The following is a 13256-nucleotide window of genomic DNA, read 5'->3' on the forward strand; positions in this document are numbered from 1 at the left end:
GAGATTTTTTTGTAAACCTATACTAAGTTTAATGATTTGCGCTAGACCTAAATATTTTGTCACCCCCAATCCTTTGAATAATGAATAATTTGAACCCCTATGTTACAAACAGGACTAGGGTTGTGCACTGGCACGGCTCGCTCCTTCATAATCCATGTAATTGGTCTTAATGAGTTGTAATCCACTGCAAACATCAGTGAGATTACTGAAGTGCTAAAAGCACAGACGAAAGCTAGCAAATTCTTTCATTGATATCTACACAATATCCCTTTACAGTCGAGGGCATCATGACTGGGATCAAGCCACACGTGCTTCGTGAACAAATAATGAGCACATGATGAGTTGAGTTTCAATGGTTTTTATTTCAAAAGACTGTCGTATTGAACTGTAAATAATGTGTATGTAAAAATTGGAGAGTACCATAGTTACAGAGGTTATTGCACACATGAAAAAAAACCCATTAAAGCTGCAGTACGTAATTTTTTTGCGTGTTCAAAATTTATAATAATGAGCAAGTACAGTACATCATGAATCCATTTTCCAATCTTGAATCACTACGATACACCTATAATAAGTGTTTATATTCTGATTTGTTCATCCATAAGTTTATTAACCACTAGAGCGCCAAGAATTACGGACTGCAGCTTTAAGATCTTGGATATTTTTATTAGGCTTAAAGGAGAAGTGTGTAATTTCTGCTTCTCTAGCGGCACCAAACGGTTCACTCAGCGACGGCCCCAACATAACAAATTTGTCTTAATATTCGGCGTGTTTGAAAACGGCTAGTTGTGCAGAAACTATATACTTTATTGTAAATCCTATCTTAAGACAAATACGCATGGGTTTCCCATGAAATCAGATGCACTCCAAATCAAAGTTTGTTTCAAATTACAAAAAGTATCAAAATGATTTTAAGTTTCATAATTATTAAAAATAAATGTATAAATGATTAACAGAACATGCCACAATTGTATTAAATCAAGACAAGAACTATAAAATATGCAAAGCAAACCATAAACGTGTGTGAAATTGCACCAAAGTTGATATATACTGTGTAAAGCAATGTGACCACCTTCATTTTTTTCATTCTTCATTTCATTTTTCATTCTTTTCACAAGTTTTTGTTTATGAATAGCTATTTTCACACATTACTTCTTCTGATTATATACAGAATGATATTGGTCCTTGCTGAGCATTATTTCCTTCATTACATTCATCATTGTAAGCTTTCCAACTGGCTTCTTCATTACTGTTGAAACTGGAGTATATAGTATATACTGCATTTATTTGCATAGCAGGATACAGAACGAAAAACTACAATGACTTCTAAATGTTTTTAGAGACTGTATTAAGTTCCTCACAAGTGTCTTGAACACAATCTACTAATATTCATTTTGAATAGTGTCTCTATTGTAACGTTTTATCATTTGATACTTGCTACTTTCATGGATCACTGTAAAAAAAAATATTCACAACATTTTTTTCGTTTGTCAAATCAACTTAAAATAATTTATCTGGTTCAGATAACATAATATTTTGAGTTTCTGATGATTAAATCAATCTCCTTCATTGTATTAACTCAATTTTTCCATTTCAATCAACTTAAAATTTTAAGGCAACCAGGTTACTTCATTTTTTAAGTTAAACCAACAATATTTTTTTTTTACAGTGTGTGGTTTCTAATGTTATAAAAATGGATCAAGAAATATTTGGGACGAGTGTTTACTGTAAATTAGGAGTTTGATGAAATGATTGCATCAGTATAATTATAGCTATTGAAAGCAAAATACACATCAAATTCCAATATGAGTAAACTAAAGCTAAGCTGCCACTGACTGACCTTAAATCTAATTTGCTTTATTAGGACGTCTACAAAAAAACTCTTTTCAATGAGAAATGTATCTTCATTTTTTGCATTATAAAGCACTGTAAAGCCCCGATTAACTTTAATATAAAGAAACACAAATAAATAGCTTTGATGCAGGACTATTTAACAGCTGTGGCTTTAATACTTTTAAGTAGGTTTTGCCCAGTGCACTGCACCAAATTGTGAAACAATGAAATTCATGATCGGTAGGAATGTTTTTTGACAAGCGAACCCCTTCAAATGTGTCCGGCAGCACTGGCCGCACCATCCGGGCCCTCATTGGACAGCGAGGAGGGTGAGCGGGAACTGCGCGGGCGGAGCTGAGCGGACGAGATGATGGGAGTGGCCTGATGGTGGCTCACCTGTGACATCGTGTCATCAGACTCCCAGCGCTCCAGTTCGTCTCTCACCAGCCGGTCCATTTGCTCTCGGCGCAGCTCTGGATCTCGCCCCGTTCTTTCGTCCTGAGGGCACAAGTTAATGCGTCTGAATTATTTGCACCGATCCAGTTGACAAAAAAAAATGACCCTTTGTACATGTTCTGTGTGGACCAGCCCAAAGGCATTTTTGGGAGTCAAGAGCACGCTCCAGGTAAGAAAAGTTTTTAGCAACAAATAATTTGTCTTAAAGGGAAAAGTGCTGCCCAACATCACACATATATTTGTTATATAATGCATTCGTATTTTTATTTAGTACTTCATGTGGAAAATTCTAAGACAGTTTTTAAATAATTTTTTTGTAATTTAATTATTAAAGTATGGAATAATTTAGTTTTTTTATGCAATTATGTGATCAAAAATACAGTAAAAACTAATTTTGTGTGAACTATAATTCAAATGTAAAATATTTATTTCTGTAGTAATATATTTTAAAATGTAATTTACTCCTGTGATGTTAGAGCAGAACTTTTTTCTTTCTATCTTTAATTTTTATTTATTGTTTTTATTAATACTTTTGAATTAGAAGGGAAATGTTAAATGGATCAAAATGAGCAGTAAAACAGATTTAAAATTGTAAGATTTAAGATTTTAAAAACATGCTGTTAATTTTACTTTCAATTCATGAAATAATCCTGAAAAAATTTATCACGATTTCCTCAAAAAATAAGCGGCAAAAACTGTTTTCTACATGAATTATAAAAAAAAACATTATTAATAACTGAGCTACAATAATAATTGAGCAGCAAATCAACATATTAGAATGATTTCCGAAGGATCACGTGACACTGAAAAAAAAATGTTTTATATATATATTTTAGTAAATATTAAAAATGCAGTGTTTATTTAATACATGTTTTATACTTGTGTGTGGTTTTCTAGGTTTTCAGACACTGCAAAACCACTGGTAGATCTTATCATAATGCTATCGCAATGTTAAAGGTGCATCTATGTAACTTGCATTCTCAATCTGGCAACCCGCCTGAGCATCGAGTCTGAGGAGGAGGGGGCGGGGGATACAACAATCTCCAATATTTTGGATTTGTTATTTCCACCACTAGCATTCCTTCTTACACACTGCACCTTTAATGTAATGTGTAAACATTTTTCAACCATTTTTTATCATTACCTCCATGACTCCATCCAGGATCCGTCCAAGCACATCTCTCCTCTTCATCTTGGCTCTCTCCATGGCCTCTAACTTCACGATAACGGCGTCAATCTTTGACACAATGCTGCCGATCGAATGCTCCATGCGGTCCACTCGACGTACAAGCCTGATGGGCCACATCAAGCACAACATGCTTTTCAGTTAGAGGTCAAACATCGGATATTGTGAAAGCGTAATACCAGTGACAGGTGATGTTTACACTTGAAACTCCTCGTATGACACGCCTCCTGAGCTGCTGCCACGGCGACGAGAGCTGTGTCCACTGTCCTCATCATCGTCCTCCTCAGAGTCGTCATGGCTACGAGAGAAGCTCCGCCCACTCACTGGCCTGGGCAGTGAACTGTGCTCCAGATCCAAGTCCTCCTGGCGAGTGTTCAACAGATACTAAACATCTGCTCCAGTGTCGTTTAGTGGGTTCACATTTGGCATATTTGGTTGGATTAAAACCAACTCAGATGCGATTGCTCTGTTAGTGCGGTTCATTTGAAGCACTTGACTAGTGCAATGCCCGTGCAAAATCAGTTTTTGTGTGTTTTTAGTAATTGTTGGTTTGGTATGTTTGAGTTGCTGAATAGCCTAGGCTACTATTACACAGGAGCCTAAACTCTGAGAAAACTATAACGTTAAGCACACCAGAATAAAATATTATATTCAGGATTAAACAGTGTAGCTGATTTACAGATTCAGTTAAATCACTTCTTTTTCAAAAGTGAATCGCTACTTTTTTCAAAAAGAATCGCTACTTTTTCAAAAGTGAATCAATACTTTTTCAAAAAAAAAAGAATCGCTACTTTTTGACAAAGAATCGCTACTTTTTCAAAAGTGAATCAATACTTTTTCAAAAATGAATTGCTACTTTTCAAAAATGAATTGCTACTTTTTCATAGTTCTATACATAGTTTTTAAACTATGTGTAGTTACATTGTAATAAACAATTATATTGTAATAAACATATAATAAGACTGTAACAAATGTATAATTACATTTTTACGCTACTTTTTTCAAAAAGAATCGCTACTTTTTTGTATAAGTAGAATTACATTGTAATAAACGTATAATAAGACTGTAACAAATGTATACTTACTTTTTTACACTACTTTTTCAAAAAGAATCACTACTTTTTTCAAAAAGAAAAATATAACAAAATAATAATGTAACAACTGTATAATAACACTGTAATAAATGTATAATTACATTGATAAGCATATAAATAAATTGTAATAAATGTATAATAATAACTTTGAAAAGAATCGCTAAATTTCTTGAAAAGAATCGCTACTTTTTACTTTAGAAGTAAACAGTGTAGCTGACTTAATGTTTAGCTGACAGAATGTTTATTTTTTAAACCACAATTTTTGAACCACAACCCCCTCTAATGTCAGAATGTTTATTTTTAAACCACAATTTTTGAACCACAACCCTATCTAATGTCAGAATGTTTATTTTTAAACCACAACTTCAATGTGTGCTTCTTTGACACATATATTATTTACTGATATATTTGCATTTCTAATCCAAACAACGTCAAACTCTGCACTGCACTTACTCGTGCCCTCTAAACATCTCTAAACGAACCAGTAATGAATGCTTTTTCTCCCTCTTTGATCCAGACCAAGCAAACCAAACCACAGGTGTGAACACACCCTTTATAAATTAAGTTCTTTATTTAAAATGTTTTAATAGTGCTCTTGAATTTTTTGGAGCATTTCTGTGGCTCAAACAGTAGATCATGGCACTAACAACGCAATGGTCATTGGTTTAATTCCCAGGGAATGCATGTACTAATGAGATGAATGCAATGTAAGCGACTACCAAATGCATAAATATAAATTGTTTTCTTTGGTCCATTTAGGGTGCGTTCAGACTTACAGTTCAGTTCGTTTGTTTCAACTAAAAAAACTTTTAGCATTCACATTGGAATTTTAACACCAAGCCTAAAGACATAGGGATGCATTCACAACCTGATTGGTCGGCTTGTCCATTTGGTCCATGTTGCGTTCATATTTCATTTGAACCGCACTAGAGTTGGTTTGGAAGCAGATCGAGACTCATCTGTTCAAGCGCCTCTCTCTGCTTGTTTGAGGCACCAAGGTTCAGATGGCAGTGTACACACCTATTCAAATGAACCGCACTAATAGAGAAATCGCACCAGGATTCGTTTTACTTGAACCAAACATGCCAAGTATGAACGCTCCCTTGAATGAAGTGACATGTTACAAAAACAAAACTAATTGTACAACTTCATTCAGCATTAGTTTTTCACTCACTCGCTCTTTCTCCAGGTCATCTCTCATTTGTTGGTGCTCGTGTTCGGTCAGTTCCTGATCTCCGTCAAGGTCATACTTGGCAAAAATGGCTTCAATCTCAGCATCTGAATGGCCCTTTCTGTGTAAAAACACAGAAAACAATTCGCATTGATCATTGCGTCCATCTTGCATTTGTATAATTTAGTGTAGATAAACGTTTCTCACCCTCTGAGGTCTTGCCGGAGCTCATCGAAGCTGAGTTTGCCAGTAGCCTGGTGTAAGCTGTCTGGGATGTCATTGATGGAAGTCTTCTTCAGCTTGAGTTTTACCATCGCCCTGTTATAGCCCTTCTTGATAAGGTCTGTAATCTCCATCTCTGACCTCTGCTGGGCCATGTCAGCTTTCACCTCCGAGTACGTGTCATTGATGATGGCCAAGAACATATTCTGAACAAAGCAAAATGCACCAGTCAAACATTAGGATTCCTTCTTTTATATTCGATTTATTTTATTTTCAAGCTATTTCTTTTAGCTCAAACAGTAGAGCGTGGCACTTGCAACGTCAAGGTCAAAGCTTATAAAATGTAGAGGAATCGATATACTTCGAAATTGAAGAACGAACTGGTGTGATGTCATTTCAAACAATACAATGACAGAACGAAAGTTCATTTAGAGTTCTTCTCTGGAGTTCGGAAAAACAAACAACAAAGAAAGAAAAAGAACTTTGCCTAATATTTTGGGGCCTTAAAGGTACAGTTCACCCAAAAATTCTGTCATCGTTTACTCACCCTTAAAGGGATTCTCCACTTTTTTTGGAAATAGGCTCATTTTACAACTTCCCCAGAGTTAAACGGTTGAGTTTTACCGTTTTCAAATCCATTCAGCCGATTTGCTGATATTTAGAAGAATATCAGTAACCAGACAGTTTCCGGTCTCATTGACTTCCATATTTTTTCCTACTATGGAAGTCAATGAGACCAGAAACTGTCTGGTTACTGATATTCTTCTAAATATCAGAAAATCAGCTGAATGGATTCGAAAACGGTAAAACCCAACTGTTTAACTCGTAAAATGAGCCTATTTCCAAAAAAAGTGGAGTATCCCTTTAAGTTGTTCCAAACCTGTACGAGTTTCTTTCTTCTGTTGAACACAAAATAAAGTAATTTTAGATAATTTTAGTAATTTTAGAAGATTAACAACATTCTTTAAAATATCTTGTTTTGTTTTCAAGGCTAAGTAAGTAATACATTGAACTATCCATTTAAACCTTCAATCATGGAAGAGGAGAGAGGGGAATTGGACCGGGAAAGGACATCAAGATGAAACGTATTAAAATAATTTGAATCCTATTTTATTTTTAAGGTTCAGTGCATGACATTTATGTCAAGTTCCCCTTTCTGTGTTTACCAGCAAAATCATGAAGATGAAGAACACAAAGGTGGTGAAGTAAATGGGTCCCAACACGCTGTCGGCCTCCTCGATTTCCGAGAAGTCAAAATCACCCAGAATGATCCGGAACTGCGTGAAACTGTGAGCAACAGAAACCACCAACATTAACAACATTCATAAAAAAAGTGTATTAAAACTAAATAAAAACATTTATTATTAAATTAATTACTTTTGAAATAATATATATATATATACGTAATTCTATATATATACGGGGGGACATGTTTTTAAGTTTCACTTGTTGATTGGATGTGAAGATGTGGGCGTGGCACCCAAAAATGAGGGTAGATGAGCGTGAGATTGCAGAGTCAGGGTTTAAGCGGACTACATGATTGGAGAAGTGCTGCATTCATTACGTCAGGCGTTTTCAATTTCAACGGAAGATTGATTTAGGCTCAATTTTTTAAGAGGTCAAAAACATACATGGATGAAATGTTCACAATAAGATCTATAACAGTGTGTATTTTCATTTCATGCCAACTTTAGCTAAACGTGTATGAAATTTTTCTAAATAGCTGACGTTTTTGTGAATTACTTCATTTTTATTGTTTATATAACAATATATTCTGAGTGTAGGTTATTTAAATGCATCCAAAACTCACATGCAGGCCTGAAATGTGCTGAAGTCGTTGACTTGAGTTCCAAAAACTAAATATGCCAGCTGCGCGTAGGCCAGGAACACGATGAAAAACATGATAGCGAAACCCATCAGGTCCTTGGCGCAGCGTGACATGGTGGTGGACAGCTGATTCATGGTCTTGTTGAAATTAATAAACTTAAAAAGCTGTGGGAGAATCAAGATGGTTGTATTTTGAGGAAACAACAACAACAACTAAAAATCATTTTGGAATGACAAATGTTGAGATGACACCTCACCTTCACCCATGAGAGGAAGACAATGACGGCAGCCAGGTTGTTGAAGTGAACCTGAAGGCGAGCGAGCGGCTCAAAGTTGGGGTATGTGCTGTGGTTCTCCAGCAGGAAGTGAAGTCTGTGACTGACCGCTGATGTTCTACAGATGTTCATAATGATGGCTGGAACACTGAGCTGTGATGGTGATGAAGACGATGAACCAAAGTGTCATGCTCAAAAGCACAAAACACACTGGCTAGAGTAAGCTATACATATGGAGCGTCTGAAATATGTGACTTACTGTAACAATGAGAACGTCCAAGCAGTTCCACAGACTCTTGAAGTAACGCAAACGATGCAAGCGGATCTCTAGAACTTCTTCCACCAGGTAATACAGCACAAAGAGGCAGAAAGCCACTTCACACATGCCCACAAAGTAGTCCCAGCTGGACACGTAGCGGATAAGACGCACCGTCTGGAACTGCCATGAGGTCACGGCGCCCCCTGTGGCAGGAAACTCTGCTAGCAACCTACAGAAAACCAGCAGGAGACAGATCTTTGAGGCAAGGAAAGTAGAGCAAGGATGCTAAAGCCATGCCCTTTATTATAAATCATATAGGCTAGCATGCGAAAAAACAAATTAAATTTGTTTGTAATTCGTGCCAGGATTTAACTTAATCAAAGTAGTTTGAGGCCACAATTTATCTAGAACGAGGGAACCATTTAATAAGTCTTATGAACGAATTCTTCAACTCATTTAAATTATATGTTTAAAAAAATGCAAGACAGAAGACCAATCACAGTTTAGTATGCAAATTACACCATTGCGAATGCTAAAGAAGTCAATGGAAGAGCTTTATCTTTTATCTTTTTAAATAGTTTAAATGGAGTCTACATGTTAAACGTAGAGCAATATTTGATGATATATTTTTTAAATAAAATATATTTGCCATATTTTATTAGTATGCAATATTCATATTTATTGCATATTTAAATTTAGTTTTTCATTTCGATTAATAAAGTTGTTTTATTAAATAAAATGTATTTGCTATGTTTTATTAATATTTGTGCAAAATTTTATTATAAAAATAACCTTTTAAATTGAGTTTTTGATTTAAATAAATAGTCATTCATAATTGTAAATATTTAAGTTAAGTGGATGCATGCATGATTTTCAAAATTTCTTAAAGTTAAAAAAAGTATGAACAGTATGTTGCAAAAAAATAAATTGCAAAAATTAGAATAAAACTAAATGAGCGTTAAATCCCATGCACTTACGACACAGCTTCAGTCCATTACCTGACAATACAAAACAGGTTAACATTGCCATTGTAGACGGAGAAGTCCAGGAACACTGCTCTAGTGCCACGGTCCAACCAGAGGTTGTTTTTCAACTCTTGCAGCTGATTGGACGACTTCTCTCGAGTGCGTGAAAGGTCCTGGTAGTAACCTCCACCGTCATAAGTCGACACCTGACCCCAGTAGCTGCTCTCACCCAGACTGCTCTCCTCAGAGTACCTCCACCTGACAGATAAACGGCATGAGAAACCTTTTCAAGACCAAAGATCCAAAAAACATTCAAAATAAGCTATCCGTGTATTTTTACATACGCTGTGCCATTCTTCAGTCCGAATGGTGCCTTGTCCTCATTGGCAGGAGAATAGACATTGTAGCAGTCGTAAACCTCATCCCGCAGGTCTTCGTGGACAGAACAGGACTCGTTGTGCACTTTGAGTTGCCGGAGACGTGGGACGCCCAACAGGAGGTTCTCGTAGTAGATCAGACTCTGGTTTTCTGGGAGGCTCTTGTTGTTGTACCAGACCTCCCAGTACATGCCATTAAGAAAAGGCCCTTCTGTGAACTACAGATAATGTTTTCATTAAGGTCTGTGATGCAGTTGGAACTAATCTGCATTTTTGTTTCTATGAAAGAGCATTAATGACAGAGGAATAATTACTTTCCAGAAGTCTTCCATGGAAGAAAGAGTCTTGAAGGTTGTTGATTCTCCACCTGTCAGCGGTGTATCCACGAAAAGTTGGGACATGACTTTGGTGTAGTAGTACATGTTGGTGCTCACCATACCGTAGGTTACTAAAACAAATATAAAGACATATGGATCTGGAAAAAGATTGGCTTTTGGGGGTGATAAACCCATGAAAGGCATACTCATAGTAAAAAAAATCGTACATACTTCACCTTTAAACATAATATTTAAAACTATGGAGCCCCTAAAGGGACACCGTGATACATGGAAAATGTAAATGCATTTGAGCTGACTATAAATAGTCAAAAAGGGAATTGCTGCTGTGGTCATTTTGAGGAATTAAAGTGCCTGTTATTCCAGAAAGAACGACTGCCAGAGCTGGAGCAGACCAGGGAAACGGACAATTTTAGAAATATTTTTCCATTATGACATGTGATTCTCTATGCGTAATGGCAATTCATTTTGTTACGTTCAAATTAAATAAATCTTTATACTTTTTAAGTATCATTACATTTCATGCTCGATTAAACTGACTCTTCATCTGAGAAATATTTCCAATGCCTGAAAAGCATTAAAAACATTATTGTAACAAGGTGTGTATTCACATATTTATGCATGAAACTGTCCAGAGTCCAACCTACATATGCAAAGGGTGACCAGAAAGAGGATGTAGGTGATCATTTCTCGTAGGACGGTTTTCAGATACATCTCTCTGTTACTGTTGCTCTCGCCCAAAAGACGAGTGTCCCACAGCACTGAAATAGAGAATGAAATGAAGAAATATCAATTTTACACCAAAGTTAATAAGTGAAATTCTCACTTATTTTTTTTCTTAATTTTTTTCATCTGAAAGGTTTTATCTATTGCTTGTTGTATTGCTTAATGATTTTTAAATAATGATTAAATAAAAAACAATGTACATTCCTATCCTAGGGATTCTATATATATAAAGTTAGCTAATTACAAATAGCTAATTACAAAGGCAGCTTGTCATATTTAGATTTTACTTGAGTTGAGATGTTATTTTGGCCCATTTATGAACTTTATAAAAAAAAGTATGACCCAGCCTAGTAAGGCTATTAGAAGATTTGGTAACACTTTAGTTTAGGGTTCAATTCTCACTATTATTAAGTACATTAGTTGTTTTTTATTAGCATGCATATTAAATAGGATATGCTGTTTATAAAGCACATATTAATTCCATATTCTGAACGAACATATTACATGCCTTAATTCTACCTAAACTTTGCTAATATCTTTCTAGGTATAGGCACTAATTAGGCAGTGAATAGTTAGATAATAGTGAGAACTGGACCTCTTTTTATTGTTAAACCAATTTTTGAAATGATAGAAATGTTGAAATAATAGAAATGTTGCAATAAAGTTATGTCCCACAACATACATGCAACCCTGTTACCAAAACATATTTAGCCTGGCAGAAGAAGAAAAAAACAATGTGTGACATGATTCACAGGAAATGACACCACTATGCAGTTTGCTGCCCGAATGGGTAGAAAAAGGTATGTTCTCTTTTCGATTTTTCATGTTATTATACATCTTTTAGCATTGATTGAATGTGTCACTCTAACCAATGCAACCCTGTTACTCTTATCAGAATAAGACAAATTAATTTAAAGGGTTTCTTCTTCTTTTTACATAAGTAAATTTGTCCTAAAAATGACAGAAAGAGCTAGCTAAATAGCTAGCATTATTAGCATTAATTTAAATTAGCATTAATTTGCAACCCTGTTACTCGCAACCCTGTTACCATAATTACCAGATGAACTGACACAGACTGACGGATGGACTGTTATAAGATGTTATTGAATTTTATTTAAGAATTTTCCTGTGTTCCTGATCATTTGTCACATTATTGACGTGATCTTTAATCAAAAATATCTATCCAACCCCTGCTTGTTACTTAAATTTCAACCCTGTTACCATATAATTTTTATTAAAATAACCATAAATTACTTTTTTAGCTCACAGGGGCTTGAGCTTGTTCTTATTGTAGTTTGAAGGATAAATATATATATACAAATATATTTTAGATCAATAAATATACCTTTTCGGGTTCCTGAGTATTGGTAACAGGGTTGCACAAAGCACAAAAAGTATTATAAAAAGTTTGCCTTTAATGCCTGAGCTGGACGAATCAAATTATTTAATGGTATATTTTCTGTTTTTATGAAATACATAACAAAAAAATAGTAAAATAAATGGCCAATTTTTCAATATTAGGCTATGCATGCCTAAATGTCCTCCAATTCTGGAATGACCCACTTAGCTAAGTAAGTTCAAGCAAAATTTCCACCTCTCATTTTCTCGAGTATCCTCTTCCCACAGCTGCGGTGTTCTTGTGCTGGTGGAGTTGGATACATTCCTCTGTTGATCCGTGCACTGATGCCGGAGAAGCTCCTGGGTCTGCCGCTGCTGCTGCGGCTGGACGCCGTGGACACGGACCTCCTACCCGGGCTCGACGGAGGCCAGTCCGCTTCCATCATCCCCTCCTCCGGCTCGAATCCTGGGTTATCCCGGCTCCACGCCTGTCTGGAGCTGGAGGCGGGTGGGGAGGGGGTCTCATCGGGCACTCCGAGGCCCACTTCAAGTTCTTCATGATGCATTTTTTCCATCTCGATCCCTTCATGGCACGGAGATGTTGCGGGAGATGCCGCCTGGGTCTGCGGTGCTTGAGGACGGACGCGACTGGAACTCATTGTGTCATTTACAGTAACCAAATATAAACAAACATCTTCATTTCAGTAACTAAGTCTGGATGATAGCAACGCTTGCGAAAAGTGCAACGGGACGCCACGAACTCGTATTCAGAAAATCTCGGATTTAAATTTCTTTGAGCAAAAAATTATCGAAGAGTTATTGTTTAAGCTTTTTAAAAACTCTAAATTCACTATTTCGATGGTATGCAACAGAAATAAGTTACGTAAGAAAATTCGACTTTAAACTTTATACAACAACAAAAGTTTTTGTCTGAAATGACTGATATTGTAAAATAGGAATAGGCTAGTTTACTTGCATGTTTCACTCTAAGATAATTTTGAGTGACTTAGCTTCAGTCCAGCTTTTGTGAGAGAGGGGGAAAGCAGTTTTCCAGTCCACACTCAGCCATCTTTGTTCCCAGTTGTTCCCAGACTAGAGGAATCCAGTTACACACTGACATCAACCTCTGGAAACTTCAACATTTCCCAGCTCCTCCCTTCTGTCCACCTCAATTTCACTGACACTCACAAAAT

General features: G+C 36.1%; 1 protein-coding gene across 2 annotated transcripts; it reads right to left on the bottom strand.

The window, feature by feature from the left end:
• Positions 1 to 342: 342 nt before the first annotated feature.
• On the bottom strand, positions 343 to 13168 carry pkd2 (polycystic kidney disease 2). 2 transcript variants are annotated; one of them, XM_039688686.2, is made up of 14 exons: positions 12320 to 13168; positions 10647 to 10760; positions 9979 to 10112; positions 9632 to 9882; positions 9321 to 9545; positions 8323 to 8551; positions 8046 to 8216; positions 7772 to 7953; positions 7128 to 7248; positions 5947 to 6167; positions 5743 to 5860; positions 3675 to 3835; positions 3434 to 3581; positions 343 to 2331 (listed from the first exon to the last, which is right to left on the bottom strand). In XM_039688686.2, the coding sequence occupies exons 1-14, from the start codon at positions 12720 to 12722 to the stop codon at positions 2104 to 2106; spliced, it is 2706 nt and encodes a 901-aa protein (XP_039544620.2). In that variant the 5' UTR covers positions 12723 to 13168; the 3' UTR covers positions 343 to 2103. The 2 variants fall into 2 exon arrangements, with proteins under 2 accessions (XP_039544620.2, XP_039544614.2); XM_039688680.2 differs by having other exon boundaries at positions 3675 to 3838.
• Between the last annotated feature and the right edge of the window lie 88 nt (positions 13169 to 13256).

The sequence above is a fragment of the Pimephales promelas genome, chromosome 6, assembly GCF_988280905.1.
Source record: "Pimephales promelas chromosome 6, fPimPro1.hap1.1, whole genome shotgun sequence".
Classification (NCBI taxonomy): Eukaryota; Metazoa; Chordata; class Actinopteri; order Cypriniformes; family Leuciscidae; genus Pimephales; species Pimephales promelas.